At 43.6% G+C, this 25,294-nt stretch overlaps 1 protein-coding gene across 1 annotated transcript; it reads left to right on the forward strand.

The window, feature by feature from the left end:
* Nucleotides 1–1,022: 1,022 nt before the first annotated feature.
* Nucleotides 1,023–24,766, forward strand: CSRP3 (cysteine and glycine rich protein 3). Its single transcript, XM_014602233.3, has 6 exons — nt 1,023–2,447; nt 10,164–10,295; nt 18,909–19,077; nt 20,991–21,126; nt 22,022–22,115; nt 24,028–24,766. Exons 2-6 carry the CDS (start codon nt 10,184–10,186, stop codon nt 24,099–24,101), a joined length of 585 nt encoding a protein of 194 aa, XP_014457719.1. The 5' UTR covers nt 1,023–2,447; nt 10,164–10,183; the 3' UTR covers nt 24,102–24,766.
* The last annotated feature ends 528 nt before the right edge of the window (nt 24,767–25,294 follow it).

Genomic DNA, 25,294 nt, shown 5'->3' on the forward strand with positions numbered 1-25,294 from the left:
TTGACTTGGGAACTTTATTCAAGTTTCCTTCTTCGCTTGTTATTTCCCCTGCTTTCTCCCTCTATGCTTATCTTAATTGCTTCATGCAAAGTGAAATAATCTTAGTATGAGAAACAGAATCCTAAAACTTTGTCTTGAGAGCAGACTTACAGAAGTTGGGATTCCCTAGGCAGAAGAGGGACTTGAACTCAAGTTCCCCATATCCTGGGTGAGCTCACTATTTGCATAAAGGAAAAAAGAAAAAAAAAATGGTATGCCTGTATTTTGAAATTAAGAAAATGCCTAAACTTGTGGGTCAGGGATTTAATGTATGCTCCCATCCTTGGTGTTTCCCCGTTGGCTAGTTGAGGCAGTTCTTTCACTGCTGTGAATCCCTTTCTGCAGCATTCAGCTTTCCCTAATACACTACAGAGACACAGGGAAAATGGCATCTTGGGCAAACTTGTATTTAGCTCCCCTGCACCTCAGTGGTGCTGCTGTAGGCAGAGGCAGGTGGGCAGGGATGCAGAACTGGAACAAGTGCCACCCTGCCCACGCTACCCAGCTGTTCTTCCTGAGCTTCCAAGCCATGGGCAGATGACACTGCCTCTGTCCTGTACTGGCCCCCTGGTGGGCTGCACCCAGGGGACTAATATGGTGGGGCATGGATGCATCCTGCTGTGACCTGAGCCTGGGCTGGGGCTGATCCTGCTCGGGCAGGGAGCAGATGTGGCAGGGATCAGAGCGGAGCAGGGTGATTACCTGCTTCATGCTCTTCAGGATGTGAGGTAGGCCAGGGGGGGTGCATGGAGTGTAGCCAGGGCTGGAAAGGGAAAGTTTGTGAAAGGGAGGAATGGAAAGTTGGAAGTCAATCAAGAGGCAGTGGGGCTGGCCTGGTCTGCCCCCTCTCTCTGCCTGCCTCTCCCTGTGCCATGCCATGCTGTGCTGCACTGGGATCTCAGGGCAATGGGGTAAGGGTTCTGTCCTGCATGGCTGAGCTGGGGGTGTATGAGGGGACCCCATGGGAGCAGGGGGTGGTGGTGGCGGCCAGGTGCAGCCAGCCCTGCTGAGCTGGGCTGGGCACTGCTTTGCCTGCTTGGAGCGGGACAGCGGGGTATTTGACACCCCGCTGGCTACAGCGCCCTGCGTGGTCACTCACATCACCCACCCCTAAGGCCAGTTTTGCATAGAGAGACAAGGTATTTAACTCAGGTCTGAGTATTTTGCCATGGAATCAGGAGCCTGATACTTATGCTACAGGGGGTCACAATTACAGACCTTAAAACCTTTTGTGTTTTTACCTGTTTGTCACTTAAAAGTCTTCATGCAGCCTAAGGGTATTAGAAACCTAGCTATAGGAGGATAAGGATCATTCATTTTCAGGTGTAGGCATTCTGAAGACAAAAAGCCCTGGGTTCTTATGCTGAAATTTTTCCAATAGCCCAAGTGATGAGGTGCCTAAATCTCACTAAAATTAATGGGGCTTATGTCCAGTTCCTTTGCAAGTCCAAGACTTACATTCTGGAAGTGCTAGATCCACAAAAGGTTTTCAGTACTGTAATACTCTGGCATCTTGTTTTATGCACTGGTCACCTATAGTCCTGAGTTAGGCTTCTCACTGCCAAGGTCCCTTCTGAAAATCAATTTTAGCTCACAAGTCATTTAGGCCCTTTTTTTAGAATTTTTCCCTTCGTCTCTTTGTACCTCAGCTTACTACCTTTGTAGTGTAGCTGCAACAATACATACTTCTCAGAGGTCTTATGGAAATGGGCTAATGGCTGTAAGCATTTTAGGATGCTTAGACTATTTTAAAAGTTAAATTGAATATAAAGAACAGCCTTCATATTTTAAAACTTACTGGGGAACAAAGGTTTTCCAGTTAAAAAAAGTGACCCACCGGTTGAAATTTCACTTGGTTTAATATTACTGAATTATGATTTTAACTCTCAGCCATTCGTTGTTCTGCATATTTGTAGTAGTTTTTATAGAATTTTTTAACCACTTTGCATAGGTTTATGACAATTCCAATATTATTTCAGTAGCCTTTTGTCGCATACTGATGCAGTTAACATCAGCCTGTAATTTTATTTTTAAAGATTGAATCATGCTGTTCTTTAATCTGGTCCCAGGTCACGAGTCTCTAGTTAAGTGAATTTCTTTATGATCTATAAAACTGCATTTAGAAATGTTTTCTGGGTGTAATCTGAGGGGCTGCATTGTTCTTGGACTTACTCACAATGGGTGTTAGGGGACAAAATACCAGGCTTTTGTCAGAAGTTATTTTCAGCTTGCTGATAGTTATGGCATTGCTCATGTTCCTTACACCCCCCACCCCCCCCCCCCACACACATGCACACTTTTCCCTCCCCTCCCTTCTTATATGCTTGTGACCATTTAGACTTATTTAAAGAGTGCAGGAGCCCTCCAGTTCAGCCACTTCCCCCAGCTGAAGAAGATCAAGTAGCCAGGTACGTATTGCCAGAAAGGGTTCTGGTGGGTTGGTTTGCTAAAAGGGATGAGAGAGAGAGATTTTCCCTACCGAGGAGTACAAGTGGGCAATGTCTCTACTCACAGGAATGTAGGTTTAATGCAGAAGTGTGAACTCTGTTGAGATGATAGCCATACTCAGGTCCCTTGCCATAGTAGTGTTTTATGAAGGTTCTGTATTTATTGCCTTTTCAGGTTTCCTAATGGTTTTACAGAGGTGGGTTTCTGGAGGCAGAATACATTTCTCTCTCTTTATTTCACCTTTAATTAAAAGGTGGAATAATCCTTTTTTTTACATTAATCCTTTTTAATAGGATTAAGGAAGGTGCAGAAAGTTAATTTCAACCCTGTTGAATTATGTTTTCCACAAGACACGTAACCTAATATACAAATTTACCAGCTTGGAATGTGCTGGTAAACTGAAAGAATGCCAAGTGAGTTCAACTGAAAACTTTTACTGATTTTTGCAGAATTGTTTAGAAAAAAATATTTTAGTTATCAATATTTTAATGATTATTTTTAATCTCAGACAGTTGTTCTTTTTGTGTTAATCTGGAATGAAATTTCTCACAAAAACAAACAAACAAACAAACCACTGAATATATAATAAATATAGATATGAAATTGAGTCATTTGTAGTACAGATCTGTCATGGGGAACACTGAACACTAAGAGAGTTAAAAAGAAAAACAACCCCTAAAATATTTAATATTCCAGCGCGTTTAAGAATGAAGCTTAGATCATGGCTGAAAACTAATTCTGACTGAGCTCATTAGGTGCCATCAGGAGAGTTCTGCTTAAGGACTGAAAGAGCAGGGGCCATCATAAAGTTAAGGTCTATAAGTAGATTTTTGTGAACATAAAAGCAGCAGCTTATATTGTGGCATTAGCAGGAGAAAAGTAGAGCGCATATGTTTGGTGTTGCTGCTTGACCATGTGAATTAGATAGTTCTGGTAGTTTAAATCCAGTTCAAAGTATTTGGTTCCTGTACCAATAGTAGGGCTTTTTTATTTTGTCTTGTTAATTGTGTGTAATTCAGTGAAGGGCTTTAGCACAAGTGTAGTTTCAAAATGCTAGGAAATTGGATATGGTGTCTAAACAGAAGAGAATAAATCAAGTCTCGGGTTCTTTCATGAGTCTGGCCACAGAGTAACTCTATAACAACTCACTTGGGCCACTTTATCCAGAAGCCCCTTATTGAAATAGAATTACTAGTCTCTTTGGTAGTTCATAGGAGTTCTGCTCATGCATCACTTAGTCCATCTAAAAATTCTACCCTTTGATGTCTAAGCCTCAGTTTACAACTGCAAAATAGGGAAGTATCTTATATGTGTTAGAAGAACAAATTCATTATATTGAGGGATTGATTAGGGCTATGAAAACAGAGCCATTTGAATATGTAAGAATATAAAGAAAAAAAATATCAAAATTGCCATTCTCCACTAAGTACTATAGCTCTGTAACTACCATTGCTTTTGGTAATATAAGTCTCTATTTTGTTAAATGAATGTAATTGGTGTTAAGGACTTTCCTTAGATTTTGACCAAAATACCTTCTGGCATTCTGATGCAAAGCCCACAAGTGACTGTGGTGTGTGTTGCAGGTGCTGAAATATTAAACAAGATTTATTGTATGCCAATTTTGCAGGATAAGAAATGAAAGAAAACAAACCATCATGTTTTAATACAATATTAATGGCAGTTTTAAATTATTTATCAAATACATTTCGATATACACTAGGTTTTGCATAGCACCATCACCTGATGGAAAGCTGTGGGAAAATAGAATTATCAAAGGACACTGACTTTTTGGGTGATGATGCTCAAATCTCTGCAATGGCTAGCTGAGCAGGCAGATGTGGGGGGGATGGAGACAAGGCTAGCAATCCAAATTTTAGTACCAATATGAGGTACTAAATAAACACGAACTAAGCTGCGCTAATGTGCAGTAGCACAAGCGCATGCTTTTAAAATGATGCTTAATGCACAGCAGCCTATTCTACTGCTCATTAGTGTATTACCATGGATTTTTTGTGCGCCACTTTAATGTGCAGTAGAATAGACTACTGTTCATTAAAGTGCATGTGTAGACGTGCCCTCTGAGAATTTTAGTGCTAGTAGTAGCAAATAGCTTGAGCATCTAGTTTGAATCAGTAGAGTTATGGCATATGCTTCACACATTTCTGTTTTCTCTTGTATCTATGCATTTCTGCTGTGTCTATCACCATAGTATCAAGCCTTCATAATATCAACATTTCTAACTCAGCTGGTTCACTTCAAGGCCATCTTGCAACACATGCCTTGTACTCCGATATTACTCTTCCATTTTAAAACTCTTTATGAGGTATATCCCCAGTTCAAGTTTTGCCTCCATATGGTTGCCCTATCCAGCACAGAAATTAAGTTCTTAGGACCATATTATAACATGAATTTGTAACATGACTCCTTTATGAACTGCATTGAGAAGACCATCCTGGTGACGGGTTCAAGTTTATGCCCAAGAGAATCAGCAGAGGCCTTCCTTGATTTTAGTGTCTTTTGTGCTTGTTGCTGTTTATGCCCTTAGCCTTGAAATATATAGATTCCTTGCAACCACAAATTGCAATCCACTGAGGGTCAGCTTTTTACTGAAATAATCATAGGGAGGTGGTATTGTAGTCTTGGGTTTGGAGAAGTAATAGAAGTGAAGTCTACCTGCAAAATAGGATGGAGGAGACAGAGCCTTGCCTCCATCCTCCCATCCGACTCCTCAGTTCACCATTGCAGATTAGAGCATCAATCACCTAAAAAGAGTCAGAGTCTTTTGATGCCTCTCTTCCCCCACCTCCCCTAAGCTTCCCATCAGGTGATGGTGTAAAGAATGGAAAATGTGTATGTACATGTAGTGATAGTGTAACGTTACTATAAATGGTGTCAGGAGCCAGGATTCCTTTCAGAGCTCTAGCCACAGGCGGTAACAGTAAGAGGCTTTCTACTGAACTTTATCAGACTCTCTCAAAGACTTCAGTTCTATCATTTAGCTAGTGATGTAATCTGTGCTAGTCAGCAGCCCTCTTGGCACTTTGTTATGTCAGAGTCACAGAAGTTCTGTGTTTCTTTCATGACGCTTGGTTCTCCAAGGTACTCTGCAACCCTGTCTACTGAATGTCATGACAGCAGTAGCATTGATTTCAGCTGATTGACTTGGAAGGGGAACGGAGATCAGTACCTCATAGGAGGCACTCAGCATCTTCATACATTTTTACTGTAATTTACATAGCTCAAAATGCTCTTCTAAGAGAAATGAGTGGGAAAAAAAAAATGGACCTTCTTTCAAAGGACTTGATTCAATTTATGCCAATGGAGTTTCACCCACTTCATGTATTGAGGGCCCAATCCTGTTTCCATTGGTGCCAGCTAGTGTTTTGATACCATTTCAATACGAGCATTGTGGATACATAAGTCATGTATTAATTTTACAGGACAATACTGCTCTAAAATGTACATTTATGCTATTCCATCGCTTGAATCATTATAGAAGGAAGTTCCTAAGCATCAGAGCAGTGATGTTCTAAAGCAGGTTTCCAATAAGAGTAACAGCTTTAAGATGAAGCTTGCTTAGTTTAGGAAAAGGATTATGAGACATGGTTGCCTGAGACAGGATGGACAGGACCTCCTGGGTTGCTATGTTCTTAACATCAGCCAACTGGTTAACTAAGGGCATGCCTACGCTGTGAAGTGAAGGTAGCCTATGTAGCTTAAGTTATTTAGCATGGGTTACAAGTAGCAATAGCAAAGAAGGTAAGGTGATATGGGCTTTTAAGGCATTGCAGCAACCACAGACCAAATTCTTCAGGGAGTCTGGGTACATGGTTGTTCACATGTGCCAAAATCCAGGTTGCTGCTTCTTCCTTGCTATTGTTACTCATGCAAGCTAGACAAAGCTTATTTTCCTTGAGAAATTGATCGGATTTGGTTAATAATTTTACCGAGAATCAGACTCTCTACCATAACATTTTATCAACACTTTTCAGAGTGTACTTTTTGAAATAATTATCAGCTGTTTGTGCAACACTGTTAGGGGAAATTCCCTTCAATCCATCATTTGATATCTCAAGAGGAATTTTGGCATAATAGGCTTGATGAATCATTCAGCATTTAAAAACCTTCTCAGCTAAGAATACCTCAGCTGTGAATTTATCAGACATGGAACAAGCTGACCCAACTGGGCTTTGAAAGAACAGTTCACTATAATAAGAAAGTGACTGGCTTTCCAAGAAGGATAAAGAAGTCCTGAGCCAGAAGCTTCAGAACGGTTTGATAACGGGATGTGCAAATGACAAGGTGACATTCCAGTCGTCCCAGGAATTATGACTCAAAAACATTGGAAAACAAAAGGACAAACCTGATTAGTTCTACTTGTATTAGAGGTATGACAGCTTAGGCAGTAGAGAGGACAGAGAGTTTGGAATCCAGTGCCCTGGGATCTGTTTCTAATTCTACTATTGACATCTCATACAACCTTGGATAAGTCACTTCCCATCTCTTTATCTCAGTTACTCAATAAAATATCTGAGGCAAGAGAATGTTTCTTTTATATATATTTTAGGGGGGAAAAAAATAAATGATGTTTTTCTAGAGTTGTGGCTGCATAGAGCAGAGACAGCCTAATCTTTGTTTCCCTCATCCTTCCTTTTTCTGCTTAACAACAGCTGAAACCCTAGCTGCTGCTGAAATCTAGTTGCCATGGCTAGATCTATGATTTTGAAGACGGCCAAAGGGTCTCCAAGGCTATGATAGTTCAAAGCCTTGGAGACCAAGAATAGCTAGCAAACAGCAAAACTGATACAAGAACAGTTAGCTTGATTAATGGAACATCAAGGCAATTAAGAAGGAGAGATGATTGTTAACGCCTGTGGAGTGAAGAATAAAATCATTAAGTCAACTGAATCCCTCAGCAGCCTAAATAATAATGCTACAGTTGACACACAATGGAGCAGGAATCAAATCAAGGCGCTTCTATCCTGGTCAGAAAAAAAAAAAAAAAAAAAAAAAAAAAAAAAAAAAAATCGGCTTATCCACTGAATACACACACCCCAATTTTGGAAGGCATGTGTGTTTTATGTGAGAAAATATGGTAGCTTCATAATCCATCTGTGGACTGCTGAGGCAGCCACGGTCCCCAAGGGGTGCTGCTGGGTCAGACATGCTGCTAGTCCTCTGACCCTTTTTACCCTAGCTGCAGAGTTGGCCAGACATCCGCTGATCTGGACTTTACCCTCCCCAGGCAGCTGACCTGAGGCCCACTATTGCAACCACAGGCCTTCCACAAATATCAAACTCAAATCATTAAAAACATAATACAAAAGGTTGCACTTATCTGTGCTCATTGTGTGCAGTCTCCACTGCTCTGCTTGCCCTCCGGGTGGCAGGTCTGGTACACTCCAGCAGTCCAGGGCTGGGTGCAGGTGGGCTGTTACTAGAAGAGGGGCCAGCCTGCTTCTGCCCAGCCCCACCATGCAGCCACTGCTCTGAACCCCCCATGCCTGTAGGGGCAGGCCCTTATGCCCTATCCGAGCAGCCAGGCTCCCAATTGTCCACAGCTGGAGACATTTCCCCAGCTGAGGCTGGTGATTGCTGCTGCACCTCCTGCACCAGGTTCTATCCTGGGGGGTTGATTTGGGGGGGGGGGGGGGGTGTTGTGTCAGGCTGGAGAAAGCTCGGGTGTGCTTCTTCCTGCAGTGATGGTGCCAGGCCCTGTTACACCTTCACCTCAAACAATATTAAGACATGTAAGTATGGGAGATTACCTTTGCTGATCACATGGTGATGTGGGATAGCATCTGCTCTGAAGAGATTCGAGTGATGTGGTATCCCTTACTCATCTTGGAATATGGGTCAGTAGATACTTCACGAGGCCAAGTTCTGCCCTTAGTTTTGCCACTGTAATGTCACTAAAGCTTTCAATTGTGTTAAGGACCTCTACCAACTTTTGCTTACAAACAAATTCCAGTGTCTGATGAAGTGAGTTCTTGTCCAAAAATGCTTATGCGTCTCCAATTCATTTAGTCAATATTAAGGTACAGCTCTACTCTGCCTTCTGCCTAACAAATGAAAGTGAATGGATGAGAAGAAAAACCATTGCTGGAAGAAAAAGGTGGTAACTGGGAAATAGTCATAGATTCCAGCTACTGTAGGTCAGTGCTTCCCAAACTTTTCCTCAGGATGACCCCATTTCCTCAACATGGCATCTCACTCCCCACCCGCAGCACCCCTCAGGTGCCCCTTGCTCCCTATCTACAGCCCCCCACCCCCTCAGCCCTGCTGGTGGCCCTCACACATGACTTGCAGCCCTTTGCCTCCCCCAGCTGCCAGGGCTATGGGGTCAGGGCCAGGGCCTGCAGCCCCCTGCTCCCCACAGCACTTGAGCCCCACCTGTGGCAGCCAGAGCAGAGCCCAACTCCCGGCTCTCCCCATCCCCGTGGGTGGCACAGCTGGAGTGGAGCCCATGGGAGGGGGCAGGGGAAGGATGCTGCCTGCCCACTGAGGGCTCAGGGCTTCCCACCCTGCTGCCCTCCCCCTGGGGGCCTCTGCAGCCCAGTGGGCAGGACTTGGCATGGGAGGGCAGGGAGGCTCAGTGCTGCTGCTAAGAGCCCCATGCTGGCTGTGCTGCCATGGTGAGGCATTCCCTGCCCACTCAGCAGCAGCAATGGAGGCAGCATGGAATTGTCCCCCCATATGCTACCAGGTAGGCAGGGGGTGTTTCGTCATGGTGGCATGGCTGGCATGGGGCTCCTGGCAGCAGCACCGAATCTCCCCACCCCATTCTGCCATGGAGGCCCTGGCAGAAGGGCAGCAAGGCAGGGAGCCCCTAGCCCAAAGTGTACAGCCTGCATGCAGTCCTACCCCACACACAAATCTCGGGGGGACATCCCCAGCCCTATCCCTGCTCCACTCCCTCCCTCCCTCCCTCTTGCCCTCACCATGAGGGCTCAATCTGCCCACCGTCCCCCACCATAGACTTACTTGTAAGAGCTGCTCTCCACACTGCCTGGTTGCCACGTGCATGTGTGCGTGTGCACATGCACGTGGCTCCCCCTGCCTGATCACCCTCCCCCCAGCCCCAAGTGGCCCCTTGCAGGAAGGTTGGGAACCACTGCTGTAGGTCCCTGTGCAAACCACTGTCATCATGTAATCAAAGCTCTTTACTATGCATATTTTTCTTCGAAACATCCATTTTACAGACATATGTCCATTTTATAGATAAATTGCCCATGGTTACATGAGAAGTGTGTGGCACAATAAAGAAATGATCACAAGTGTCCTTTGTTCCTCAGCATTGGACTGTGATACTCCAGCCTGAAAGTCGACTGAATACACACTGGTTACCAGTGACCCCAAAGAACCATTAGAATAACCGGCTTTCTCAGAGGCACATGAAAGTCCTTGCTCTTGGTTTCCCTCAGTGATACTTCTGTGTCAGCAATAGGGAGATAAAGTGGTTCAGATGTTTCCTACATCAGTTTCCTACATCAGAGAATGAAGAAATACCAGGCTGATACTTACATGGGGAAATACTAGGCTGATACTTATATGGGCAGCCACATTGGCTTTGGCCTACCTGAATCAGCAGTAGGCTAACACAGGGAAGAATCCAGACCACACTGCTTTAAAAGGTTTATTTATCTATTTCTTCATTTAAAAAAAAATTTTTTTAGAGTGCCCTTCACGCTTGAGGATGCCAAACTGGGGAGGTGGAGCCAAGTGCGGTGCTTGTGACAAGACTGTATATCATGCTGAGGAAATCCAGTGCAACGGCAGGAGTTTTCACAAGACCTGCTTCCACTGCAGTAAGCTACATCATTGCAATTTTGGAATATAAATCCAGCTCAATACGTCTCATTTTAATGTGGCATATTCCAATAACTTTATTGCTATGGCAGTAGAGTAGGATATTGGATTTCTGCTCAGAACTGAAGCAGACTTTCTATCATTTATTTTATTCACGTAGAATTTTGCTCACAAGCAGTGCTCTGGTAGCATTCTTATTCAGGAAAAACTAGCAATTCAATTCAGGAAAAACTTCATGTGATATAGACATCTCATTTCTGGGGCCGTGCTCAAAGGAGATAGCAGTCTCATTTTACTTCAGCACCTTAAGAAACATCATGGGCAACTTCTAGCCCCCGTACTCTGCTCTAGCACTGCATAGAGGTTCTAATCGAGGGATTTGAGCCCTAAGGAGAACACATCAGGGCAGAAAATGCAAAAGCAAATGTTTTTTTCCATGATGGTTAATTCTAGATAAGACTGTTGATGAGCTCTGGACTGAGTCAGAATAATGAAACTTATTTGTGGGTTATATTGTGCAATGCAGGGTGTGTCTACATGAGATGCTATGTCATAGTAGTGACAAGCGACTGTGCCATTGCTTGTCACTATGGCAACATAGCATTGATGGGCACTAATTGTGATGCCACCACTACTGCGCAGTAGGGTCGAAAATGACTTGTGCACTCCCAGGATTGCACTGTACTGGCATGTACTGCACAGTCATTTAGTGCAGTACCAACTGCACAGTCAGGGGCATGTGTAGGCGCTCCCACTCTGTGGCCATGCTGGGTGCCAGAATATGTCTTGACTTAAAAATCTTGCCATTGCTGTCCTCAGTAAAGATAAAAAGATTACAGCACAGATAACAGAACTGTAGTCAAGAGCCATCAGCACAGGAAATCAAGCTAGATTCCCAAAGGGATTTAAGCATTGCCATGCCTAACTTTTGGGAACCCTCTTTCCTAATGTAATTCTTAGTCCGGAATTAGGCACTCAGGATTCTTATACAGTGCATTGTAGAAGCAAGGGATGAGATTCATAAAGGAATTTAGATGCATAAAATGGATCTAGATGAAATTTAGGTGCCCAAATCCAAGAGAACAATTCACACAAAACCTGCCTAACTCACGTGGGTGCTAGAAAATCCCCAAAGGCTTAAGCTTTCTGGTGAAATATTATTTAGGTGCCTTAAATTTAGTTATTGCATGTGCTCAGATCCACTGTCATGTTAAGCACCTGGATGCTGAATTTAGCCATCTACCACATAAATCTCTGTGGGTCTAAGCATTCCTGCACATAACTTCCCCGAAGGGTCTGATTGGGTTGGCTTGCTCGGAGCAAGACTGACATCAATTGACAGCAGAGTGCTGCGGCCCAAGCCACTTCCTTTGTACGAGGATGAGGTAATGCCCAAATTGTTAGAGTACTTAGCTGCAAAAGCGGTAAGCCTGGGATATAAACCTAGTTATGCTGATGGGATTAAAACTCACATCTCTCACTTCCTAGAGAAGGGCAGCATGGCTAAGATGTCCCTCCCTTCTCCCTGGTGGAGGTGCATTTCTTTCCATTTCATGGGACCCTACAGAGAACTAGCTTCAGGGAGTCTGACTTTGCATCCCAGTAATGTGGGCAGTCCTGGTTGTGGTGGGGAATGAAGTCCTGACTGCTGGCCCCTGAGCCAGGTCTGTTTATGAATTTAATCCAATGACTCATTCAGGCAAAATACTTAAATGGTGTTGGGTGCAGGGACCAGAATCCAGGACGCGAAACCCTGCCAGGAGGGTGTTCTCACCACTTGGCTGGAAACAGCAAAAAAGAGGCAGCCTCTCTCTCAGGCACTATTGGCTGCACATTGGTCTACCTTCAACAGGAGGAGTAGAGTGCCCGTATCTGAACATTTCCTAAGTCCTGGTGGTTAGGGCATTCTTCTGGGACATATAATTTGTCCTATGAACTCTAGAGCAGCGAGCCCTCTCCAGGTGAAGAGGGCCTTTAATTCACATTTGGCACTGTCTGAGAGACAATTCTAATCACTAAGTCAGAGATTCTCAACCAGGGCCTGCATGATCTTTTTAAGGGTGCCATGGGGCGCTGTCCCATATTAGCAGTGTCAGGTGTGCAAACACTTGAACATGATTCACAAACTAAGCCCAAAGATTTCAAATAGGAATCCATAGTGTCAAAAACATTCTGACCTGCTGCGGTCTTTCTGATCTTGGCAACAGAAGAATTGCTCTTATTTTTCCGTAGTTCACAAAACAAGGAGCTGGCATTTTTCCTAGGGGGGCCTTAAATCTGACACAGCTGAGAACCACTACACTAGGTCATTATGTAAAAGGTCACAACTATCTCCTCAAAAAAAAGAGCCAACTGCCTATACATTAAGCAGCAGCTTGAGCACCCAAATCTAGGCACGGGTTTGGGACTGTGATTTTCAGTCCCACATTACCTTTCAAGATGTGGACACAAACTTGTGAAATTGAAATATTTCAGCCGTCTTTGAAACATCTGAAATGGTCAGTTTTACAAAGGTACATGCCCTTTGAAATGTCCCAAAAGCAGCCAAAGTGTTCCAAAATTATAATCTGTCCGCTGATGTTTGTGTGACCTGTGTGTGAAGACTTCACCCGCCAGTGGTATGCTCTGAAAATGACTCTCTGCATCAGGGGCAGGCAATTATTTCAGTGGGGGGACATGGGGCGGGTATAGGTTTGCGGGGGGTGTGGGGGAATGTGTGGGTATGTCTGTGGGGGTGGATAGGTGTGAGCGGTGAGGGAGTGTGTGGGTGTGTGTGTGGATATATAGGTGTGGGTGGGTATGGGGTTTGTGGGGGAACTGTGTGTGGGGCGGAGGGTGGCTGAGGTGTGTGACGGGGTGTAGGTAATGGGGTCTGTATGGCAGTGCAAAGGGGTGTGGGACTCACCCTACAAACACACACACCCCCCTCCTGCTTCTGGACCTGGTACCTGGAGCAGCCGGCAGGAAAGCAGGGAAATGGCAGCTACGACGGTGGGGAGTGGGAGCAAGCAGGTGCAGGGAAGTACAGTGACAGCTGGGCAGGAGCACGGGGCCTTTGCCGGTGTCCCAGGGTCAGCCCCAGTGGGGCCCAGAGCAGAGCAGCAGGAGCGCTGGCCCTTGCCCCCGCTCCAGCACAGCTGGTGCCAGACCCTGCAGGACTGAGGCAATCCCCACGGCCCTCCCCTGCCTTCTCTTCCCCCGCCCCGCCTCAGCCTTCTTATCTGAATTTCCCTCTCGGGTGCAGGGAGGCCAGCAAAACCAAGGAAGTGATTCTTCTGCTCTACTCAGCATTGGTGAGACCCTAACTGGAGTATTGTGTCCAGTTCTGGGCGCTGCACTTGAACAAGGGCATGGTAAAGCTTGAGAGAGTCCAGAGAAGAACCACCCATATGATCAGAGACTTGCTCGGCAAACCATAAAAGGAAAGGCTGAGGGACCTGGGACGCTTCAGCCTGAAAAAGAGAAGGCTGAGAGGGGACTTGGTAGCAGCTTACCGCTATATCGGGAATACATCAAGGGCTCAGTGAACAACTGTTCACCAGGGCACCCTTGGGAAAAACCAGGAGTAATGGCCACAAACTCCTGGAAGACCGTTTCAGGCTCAAAATTAGGAAAAGCTTTTTCACAGTTAAACTGTCCAGACTGTGGAATAAGCTCCTTTCAGAAGTGGTGCAATCACCTACCCTGGAGATCTTCAAGATCTTCACCTTGCTGGGTCACCTAACCCAGCTGACTTTCCTGCCTGGTGCAGGGGGCTGGACCCAATGATCTTCTGAGGTCCCTTCCAGCCCCTTACAATCTATGAATCTATGAGGCAGGAACAGTGCCAGGGCCCAATGCCAGAAGCCTCTGCTAAGCACGGGGCTTCCATCTGCGGGGGCAGGGCTGGGGGGGACGGGGCTAGGGCAGGGCAGGGCAGGGCCGGGCTGGCCTTGCTTCTGGGCTGCTGAGTCCTGCCAGCTTCCCTGGGGTCCTAATTCCCCCGGCTCCCGTTATCTGGCAGGCAGCCAGGAGCAGATAAATATTAATTTTCTAAATTTTTTAGGGGCCCTGCAGGCCACATAGAATAGGCTGGTGGGCTGGATCTGGCTCTACATTCAGCTACTTGGGGAAGCCTTTTGGTTAAGAATCCTGTGAAGGGCTCCAAGCAGATCAGTGGTGTCAGAATTTAAGTGATTTTATGGATACCTCCTGCATTATCAGTAGAAAACCAGGCTTCTAGGAATTTTAGGTACCTGCAGAGTAGGTGGCAGCTAAGCAAGGATCTGAGTGTCATCTCTATGTCAGTCTAGCATGTGGAGCCATGTACTCCTTAATGCTAATTCTGACAAGGATAACTATCTTTCAAAACTGCTGAGCCCACTTAGCTGGATTTTGCAAAATTAAATGAATAAATGTGGCCTAAGCATGAAAAATATTAACTCAAACTTATTTTTGACCAACTTATAAGGAACTTAAAATCAGATTATGAGACGTGTGAGGCAACCTGAATTATAAACATTTCTACCTGTACCCCATACTATTTGTCTTATAAATACTATGGGGAGGGTGGAGGGCAGGAGAAAACTGTACCTCACATGTGAATTACTGTTTACCTATTTTGTCTCCCTGTCAGGTTTTAAAACACAGCTATAATGGACATTTGGCAGGATCTTACTATGTAAACCTGAAACGGCTTAGTGATGGTTTATGAACAATTTCTCTTTGCAGATGACAGGTCCCAGAGCTATTTCAACAATAGCACTTCAAGGGCTTTTGCTCCATCTGTTGTGGCAAATAGATACTCTATCCTGAAGATGCCAAAAATAGAAACATTTTATCTGCTGCTTGAGTTCCCATCATCCCTTAACTCCCTCAGTAAACATAATTATCATCTCAGAGCAAATGAGAATGCACCACAAAGTGATCCGATTCACAAATTTACAGAAGCCTCTAGTTTTATCACCATTATTTAAAAAAAGAAATTGCACAAGGCCTGTTTTTTTTGCTACATAGCTTCTTCTATTTTTGTCCCTTCATTGCCTACCAGTAACTAGAGCCTAATCCAGTATGCATTTGTGATGGTGATGAGATTCCCACTGACTTCAAGGTTTTGATCAGACCCTGCAGTGCGACCGTTAGATCAATTACTTTTGCTTATATTTTTTAACACCCCTCTCACAAATATTAAAATAACTGGAAATAACCAGCCAACTGTTGTGGAGTATGAACTCCCAACAATCTAATCCTCACTGGGCATGTCTACACGAGATGTTTAGTGTACAGTAGATTAATTAGCTGTGCAGTATATGTCGTAGCATCTACATATACACCCCTAGTAGGATACAGTAAACTAATTTTCTTGGCAGCAGGATAGTACTGGTAAATAAAAGTACTATCCTGCTGCAGAGTAAAAAACTCCACAGCACTGCATGTGTAAATGCTGCCCCAGCTGGCTGGGGTATGAGGGTGCTTCAGTGCAGGGGCTACCGCCGGCTCCAGCCATATCCTCTGTGGCACACTGAGCCTGAGGGAGCAGCCCCAAGCTGGTAGGCCAGCTCCCTGGACCCACTGCCAGCTGGGGATGCTCTGACTTTGTTCAACATGCTGCACTCTCTGGTGCATATTCAAAAGGCGCACCCAGGAGCAATAAACTCTAAAGCAATAACTCCAGAGTCTATTGCTTCGCATTAATTGCACATGTAGATGCACCCACTGTTCCTTTAATATTTTTTCTGGTTCTTCTGTAAGCTAAGCCATCTTATTTCTCAAAATACCCTTAGTCCATGTGTGAATTAGGTACCAGCCTTGATAAACAGCTAGTGTTTTTCCAAATGACATTTGATAATGGACCCATTCCTACCTATTTTTTTCTGTCACACATTCTCAGAAGTGGTAGGTACTTTTGGATAGCTCAATTTTAGTGCCCTACTTGAAACTTATTAAAAGGGTCTCCTTGTCTATGGGTGGGTATTTGCTTTCTGAAAAATCAAGCCCATTCAAAGTATCTCAAGTTGGGTTCTCAAAAAATCAAGGTACCTAAAATTACTAGTCACTTTTGAAATACATGCCTACCTTTTTGCTAGTTTAAGGCTTTGCATTTTTCATATCTGAATTCCATATCTGAAGGGGATCCTTAACTTGCCCCACCTATAGCCATCCTTAACTTCCTCACCACTAAAGTGTCCTGACCTGATTTGATAACTTGTAGGATTAGGTCATTCACTCACAGTGCTTATTCACTCCTTGGCTCCCCTGATGAGACTGACATCATTGGTGCTAATTAGCAGTAATTGTGATAGGGGTTTTTTATAAAGTGGACACCTGTTCACTGAGAACTGGCCTGAGACCACTAATAAACAGCTGTTAGCTCTTGTTAACTTTTGTCTCTTCCTGTCGGGATAGATTTAAAGTAGTAGCCTAGCAGATAAAATGTTGTATCCCATTACCAATGCTTGGCATTCCTGTCCCACTTCTCGATTGAAGAACTCCAAGTGTTTTAGTAGTGAGTTAAGTGGCATAAGAATGCCACTGGGGAAGCCAAAGTACTGAGGTCTGTTGCCTAACTTTCTTCAGTGCTTGGTTGTAGAATCTCTTCCAGACCATTCTGGAGAAACTCTGGAAAGATACCTGGGATGATTCTTGCTTCAGAATTTAAACGTGTCCAGATAGATGTTCAGAGAAATTAACAAAACTTCCTCACTGAGTTTTCTCTGGACACTGAAAGCATATCAGCGACTAATGGAAATGTGCTGGTGAACTATGTTTCTTTTTCAATGTCGAAACTTTTTAATGCCTCTAAGGCAATGGTTCTCAACCTTTTTAGACAGGAGACACCCCCTGACAGACTTGACGCACCCCTTGGAAAATGCCAGCTCTTGCTTTACTTGCTTTTTGACTACAGAAAAATAGTAGGGCAATTCTGTTGTTGCAATGAACTCAGAAAGATCAGAAGTCAGAATGTTTTCGACACTATGTAGTCCTCTGTGAAATCTCTGGGTTCGTTTTATGAATCTTGATTGCATTGTATAGCACTGTTGAGTCTCAAGGCATTCTGGTTGAGAATAACTGCTCTAATGTCTGGGATGAGATGGGAGAGAGACCCAAAAGGTTTCTAAAGGTGTAGTAGAGGTTCCATAACTAGTTCTGCCAGGCCCAAAAAATATGCCTCTAGGCTAGTGCTCCTCACCTTGGGAGAGGAGAAGGAACTAAGTGCGTAAAATGAAATGGAGATCAATGAAAAATTAAGAATGGGGGTCATGATTGACCCTAAGATGAACATGAGCCACCAGTGTGATGTCACAGCTGGTAAAGCAAACCAAATTCTGGCTTGCATCCATAGATGCTTCTCAAGTAAATCTCAGGATGTCATCCTCCCGCTGTACTTGGCCTTGATGAGGCCACAGTTGGAGTACTGTATCCAATTCTGAGCTCCACAATTCAAGAAGGATGTGGAGAAGCTTGAGAGTCCAGAGGAGAGCCACACACATGATCAGAGAACAGGAGAATAGGCCTTATGAAGTGAGGCTGAGAGCCATGGGACTCTTCAGCCTGGAAAAGCACAGGCTCAGGGGTGACCTGGTGGCAGCCTATAAGTACATCAGGGGTGTACAACAGGATCTGCGGAAACGTTTGTTCACCAGGGCACCCCAAGGGATGACAAGGACCAATGGTCACAAAACCCTCCAAGACTGTTTTAGGCTGGATATAAGGAAAAACTTCATTACTGTCCGAGCCCCCAAGGCCTGGAATAGACTCCCTCCAGAGGTGGTGCAAGCACCTACTCTGGACTCCTTTAAGAAGTGTTTGGACGTTTATCTTGCTGGGATCCTTTGACTGACTTCCTGCCCTTGGGGCAGGAAGCTGGAATTGATCTCCCAAGGTCCTTTCCAGACCTAATGTCTATGAAATCTGTAAGAACACTGGTCAAACAAACCATAGCTTTCTGCATGGTGAACTCACATAAGTGCTAAATGAAGTTTTGCACAGAGATTGAATGTTTTCATAGGATGCAATGAAGAGAAGATTAAGAAGGTTATAAGGTTCCATTATTATTTATTAATGTGCATGTATGCTATTTCAGTGAAAGCCCGTAGATATGGACATGGAATAAAGTTAATTTGCAAATATTGTATCTACTTGAATCTAAGATGAGTTCCCCCCTCAGTCAGCATGGAGACTGCAAGGAACAAAGCATGAAGGGCAGAGAGCCAGGGGGCCACCTGTGCCCTACAGCAACTGTTTTCCCTGCCCCACACCCACACCCTCCCCCACAGACCCACAGCAACGGGAACGGGACAAATTCAAAACAACCCTCTGATAATTAGATTCTATACTTGGAAAATTATAACTAATTTATAAGTGTTCCTATATAGAGCATAATTATTGGGGGACAACTTAGATTCAATGTATATTTCCCCTTCAAACACTATATATTAGTACTCCCCTCTTCCTATATTCTTTTTATAGGGCAACCAGAAATGAATCCAGTATCCTAGATGAAGGTATAATGTTTATTTATGTATACTAAACACTTCCAGGACTAGAACAATTATTTATATTGTAATCATTGAAGTATGTTAAACCAGGTTTGTGAATACAAATTTCTATATGCACTTTCCCCATGTTTTCAGTGGCTTGCAGAAAAGCTCTGGATAGTACCACAGTAGCAGCTCACGAATCTGAAATCTACTGCAAAACCTGTTATGGAAGAAAATATGGCCCCAAAGGTATTGGATTTGGACAAGGGGCAGGATGCCTCAGCACTGATACCGGTGAACATCTAGGCTTGGATCTACAACAGTGAGTTAAATTGCACTGACAATACCCTTTTTCCCCCCCAGCGGTACATTCTCCACTTATCAGGTACCTTACTCGGTTTCCATAACAACATTGAACTTAAGTGGCAGAGCAGACTCTCCTCCAGGATTTTCTTTAGTGGGTCAAGTAATTCTACCAATTTTTAATAATGTTCAGTCTCTTCTTTTAAAATAATTTCTTATTCCATTGGGCAATTACACTACAGAAGGAGCTTTTGCTTTACATGTCATTAGAGCTAGATATTCACTGTAAATGTAATTTGCTATTAGTGCCACAATGGTAGAATCATGTTCATCATGGAACAATAGACTCAAATGCTTATACCCTTCTATGCGAAATATCTTTGATTTTATTAATATAGAAAACTCACAGTATCATGTGCTGTTAGACTATTTCCCTGTACAGAGAAAAAGTTTTCTACATTTTCTCTCATCCGTCATGTACCATGTACAGAATGGCTAAGGGTATGTGACCCAGAGGGGAGATTTGAATATGATCTCTAGAGAGCCCTAATTGTAGATAATTGCTTGTGTTAATTGTTTACATAATAGTTTTCAGTAATTCTCAAAGCTGCTAATTTCTAAATGACTCCATCACTTTCCTCTGGTACATTGCAATAAAGACAGTTAACAAATATCCTATTCTAAAAAGTACAAGTTTGGAGGACATATTTTATCTGTAACCCATAGTCATAGGCGCATCTGTTACCAATAGCAAGATGCAAACTAGGAAATCCTGAGCTCCTAGACATTTACTGACTTGTTGCAGTATGACAATCCCGTAATTCAAAGGTCACCCCATGGATGACTAAAACCCAACACTGGAAAGAAACAAAGGTTGAAAATAGTTTTCTGACTTTGACACAGCATACTTTCTGAAAATCAGTAAAACTTGATGAAGCACACACAATCTGCCCTGCGCCTGCACACATGCACACACTGCCCCTGTGCCTGCATGCACACACACACACACACACACTCTGCCCAAGCCTACACATACACCCCTGCACCTGAGCTCCATGGTCTGGCGATGCAGCCAGGAGCCAGGTGCTGCTGGAGCAGGGTGGGGGCAGGAAAGCAGGGAACTGGTTGGGGGTTGGGCAGGGCTGAGCTGCTCAAGCCTGCTGAGGGGTCCCTCTGGGTCCTACTGCCCCTGGCTCCTGTCAGCTTTGACAGGCTGCCAGGAGTGAATAAATATTAATTTACTAAAGTTTTTAGGGGCCCTACAGGCTGGATAGAATGGCCTGGTGGACCGGATGTGGCCCATGGGCTGTATTTTACCCACCTCTGATTTAGTACTTGCTTTACATTTAGTACAAAATAACTGTGCAGTAATCACTGCTACTGCACAGCCCCAGCAGTGAATGGGTTGTTTCTGACTCTACTGTGAAATAACAAGCTACTGCACCATAACAAGCTAGTGTGCAATAGCTTGTTGCTACTGTGTAGTAGCATTGGAGTCACAGTTCCTGCCCACCAATACTATGTCGCTCTAGCAACAAGCTACAGCATAGCATCCTGTGTAGATGCGCCCAGCAGGTAGCTGATTAGACAGCAATTTTGCTTTGTATTTCCCTTTGTCTCATGTTGTCTCTTTCATGAAGCCAATGTCTTCCCTTTGGCTGATGCGTAGTATTTTGTCCAACTATTACTCGGTACCACCAATTTAGTATCCAGCTGCTTTAGTCACAATGCCAGCTTCTCAGCACTGTCAAACAGAATATGCTGCAGGCTATTTTGACTTTCTTGCCTTGAATGTCAGGATAGATATCCTGAGATTCAATGCATAATTGTGGATTAACACTTAAGAGTCTATATGGTATATATTGAAATAGAGAAAATTATTTTTATAATGGAAACACTATTTTTCAAGTGGTGTTTTAAATATGTTTTCAGAAGTTCACCAAAGCCTGCTCGTCCTTCTACACCTACCAACCCTTCAAAGTTTGCCAAAAAGTTTGGAGATGTGGAGAAGTGCCCTCGCTGTGGCAAATCAGTATATGCTGCAGAGAAAATAATGGGAGGAGGAAAAGTAAGATATCACATTTTTTTCATTTAAGAAAAAAATATTTTGAAGCTGTTTGGTTTAAAATTCTGTTGAATTAAATAAATAGATGGTCCTTAATATGGAAGTCTTCTTTAAATCACAGATAAGCTGCCACATAGAGAGTAATATTTCAAGCTACTCTGCTTTGCTGTGCCAATATACCAGAACCCACACCTCAAGCATCTACTTGTGACATAATTCTATCTTCATTGCTCTACTGGTTCTTGGCTGTTCCAACAATTTCACAAAGGCTATTAAAAAGATACTAGATGGTACTTGGTTTTGGACTTATTGACCTGGGGACAACTTTGAACTAGATACTTTAAAATGAAAAACTATCATATTATCAATCTCAACTGTTTAAGTTCTACACTTTAAAAAATTGAATTCAAAGGAATTTGTTGGTGTTGATGTTTTGTCTTAAAATTATTTTATAATCAGGGAGAGATATGGCACCCTGTATCCATGCATTTAACATAGTTATGGACACTCTGGTATATGGCCTTTATCAGTGTGCCCTTGGTTTTGACCCTGTGAGTTAAATCGGGCTCTGGGGTCCCTATGCTACTGCCCAGGATTAGGCTCCAGGGCTCCATGTGGCCCTTGCCTGCTGCCCGGGCACTCAAATCTGGCTTGATCTATTGTGCAGGGCCATGACACTACTTCTACTACAAAGAGAGCGGGTTAATATACATAGTCTCCTAAAACTTGTTACAAGATTTAAAGTCCTAAAAATATAGTCTGAGAATGACAAAAATAACTGAAAATGAAAGAAGCACAACTTTTAATCTTTTCAGGCAAAGAAAATGTACGTTACTTGTCCAAATTACTTGATGTAGCTGGCTATTTTTTTTTCTTCCAAACTTCCTATCTTTCTCAGCCTTGGCATAAGACATGCTTCCGCTGTGCCATTTGTGGAAAGAGCTTAGAATCGACAAATGTTACAGACAAAGATGGAGAACTGTATTGTAAAGGTAAGCACTGTCATATATCTAAAGTATTTCAGACAAGACGGCTAAATATACGAGTCTAAAACTGTTCAATGTTGACACAGTACTACCTTTGTTACACCCCTTAACAAAATTTTTCTGAAAATGTATTTCACTTTCTTCCCTCTACAATAGGTTCTTTAAATTATATAAGACCCACAGGTACACCAATATTACATCTTCTACTGACAATATTTAAATAACTAGCTAACTGCTTGTCAAGAAAGATGGATTTCAGGAAGTGTTTACATGGCCCCCCCTCAGCCTTTGGGGCCGGCCATGTAAAGACCTCATCACCTCCTCCAGCCTCCAGCACAGGGGATCCCTCCTCCCACCCGCCTCTGCCTCCACCTCACAGCAGGGCTTCCTCTCACCTCCCCTCCCTGCTCCCCTCGTCCTTCCCCACCACCTCTCCCAACCAGTCGGCTGTTGTTGGGGTTGGGCAGCAGGCAGGCGCTGCCACCGTGACCCCCTTCTTGTCCCTGCTTCCCTCCCTTCCTTCCCTGCCACCTGGCCCCGACAACAGCCACGACCATGATCCCCCCTTTGCCTCCCCTCACCTCGTGCCCACCCAGACTCATGCAGCCTCCCTCCCTCCCTGCCAGTTGTTGTTGGGGCCCCTCCCTCCCTCCCTGCCGCCTAGCCCCGACAGCAGCTGCCACTATGACCCCCCGCTTCACCTCCCCCTGCCCCACTCCCCTCCCTCCCTCCACACCCACTGCCTCCCCCTCCCTGCGGGCTGTTCTGGGGGGTGTCAGGGACCACCATGACCTCCCCCCCCCTTCACCCTCCGGTAGGGAGGCATGGGGAAGACCTGCTGCTCAGGTGACCAGGGTGTGTTTGCCACTGCCATAAACTTCCCCAGCAGCAGCTCAAACTTGGGCCCGTGCAGCCAATCACTGCCTGCCCTCGGCGGCACAGGCACAGTTGGCCAAAAGCATTACGGACAGACAGACAGACAAAGCCCTTTATTATATTAGAATAGTCTTTTTCTAATTATTTTTCTAAAAACAGAAAGTCTTTTCAACTGCAGGACTTGCTCATCACTCATGGGCACACTGACCATGCAAAATAATATTTAGACCAGTGGTTCTCAACTTTTTTAGGCTCCTGGCAATCTCTGTAACTGCTGTGAATTGAGCAGCCCCCCAAATCAATAATTAATTTGTTTATTGCAGCGCTTATCTCCTAGTGTAGGGTGAGGAGGATGAGGAAGAAAATCTTAACTTCCCACAGCCCAGAAGGGCAGGGACCAATCATGAGTTTACCTTCTTGCACTGGAGTCAGGCACTAATGAGCCTGCACTTAACTCTTCACACTGGGGAGAGGGGAGGAATGAGCACTTCAGACTTCACACAAGGGCTGGCTGGCAAGGACAAGCATAAGCCTTACTCAGAGATGAGCCTACTCGTACCATCTTGCATAGGAGTTGGGGAAGAGAAAGTGCTTATCTTCTTGCACTCCAGGGCACCCTCAAAAGGAGCTCATGGCAGCCCACTGAGAATTACTGATTTAAACGAAACCGACACCTGCACTGAATCCCAGTAATTCCTGCGAGCTCCTTTGAAAATCCCAGCCATAATACACATTTTCTCTAATTTACATTAATGCTTCTTGCTTGCAATCTACTTTAATAGTTGTATCTTAGAGTTTTTAGGTACTTTACAGTTCTAAAAGGTATTCTGATAAGGATTTGATTTGAAGCTATACTAGCAAGCTCATCTACCTTAAAAACAAAAATGCTATTGAATCTCTGAATGTGCCTGAGAAAACAAATCCACATTTAATTCTCACAGCCTGCCTAGCTTTTGTACTTCACTATATATTAGGGCTTTATATTATCATTTACCACAAAAAATAACACAAATGTTAACTACCAAACTTTTTTTTTTTGCAGTTTGCTATGCAAAGAATTTTGGTCCCAAAGGAATTGGATTTGGTGGCCTCACTCAAGTGGAAAAGAAGGAGTGAAAAATTCTGTAACAAGTCTTTTGCTAATGCAACAGGCTAAGTGAAACAATGATGCAGGCATTTTTTCAAATTGTTCCTTCATCTCGTAGGAGAATTTCTGAAGTAGTTAGAAAATACATTTTGACAGAACTGGATTTAAGTTTATTCTAAAACGAATAGAACATAATACTGTTCTATGAAACAGTCTGTGAACAAATGACTATTTATTTAAAACTGGAGTTATAGTAGCCCTGTGCACTTTGCACAGAGAAATCATCATCCCATGACCCTGGGGTCAAACCATGGTATTCTGGATTTGTATCAATCTAAACAGAACAGAATCTGGCCCATAATCTATAGTGTCTCTCATATCATAAAGTTATACTGGTGCTATTGCACAAGAGGAAATATTATTCAAATTGCACATTTCTAATGTGACACTAGCTAACAATTTCAATTCCATCCCACTCTTTCATTCCAACACTTCGTGCCCAAAAGCTTGTGTAAACACCTCTCCCAACTAAGTATATCCCACCAAATACACCACCAAAATTTTTTCTGTCAAAAGGAAGGACTTCTGGGTGGGGAAACGAACCTACATTTTCTTACAACAAGACAGGATATTAAACCTAGTTTTGTTACTGTGTTTTAAGCTACAATAAAATGTAGATACTGCTTTCACACTATGATTAAGTTACTGTACCTATTTTCTTGTATTTTAAGACTCCATAATCATGTCATACACTAACCTAAACAAACATGTCCATTCCAATTGTAAGAGTTCTGTTTTACCTGAAAACTGCTAGTCAGATATTTTATTTTGATCTTTAGTTTACTGATCTTGATTTGTGCAGGCTTTCTTATCTCTATTCATCCCACCTTTGGTCTTTTCTATTTTAACAAAAAACACCCAGTAGGACAAAATAGGCGCAATATTGTGTGCAGTCCACTTTGCATCTTAAATATGTTTTACATCAGATTATAGATATAGTCTCAAGGTATGACATTAAACACTTTAACCTGAAATAGGCCACTATTAAAGCCCGATCTCTGCAGCCTGAAACAATGTAAAGTAACAGTCTTATCCTTTACATTCACCATTATATTTTGGTTACTTGAGGTGTCCATTTTCATTAAACAGTGGTCCATGCAAGTGCATATTAAACTAATCTCTTCTTGTTCAGAGTTAAGAGCACATTATCCTTTTGCTGCAG

Source organism: Alligator mississippiensis, chromosome 2 (assembly GCF_030867095.1).
Source record: "Alligator mississippiensis isolate rAllMis1 chromosome 2, rAllMis1, whole genome shotgun sequence".
NCBI lineage: Eukaryota > Metazoa > Chordata > Crocodylia > Alligatoridae > Alligator > Alligator mississippiensis.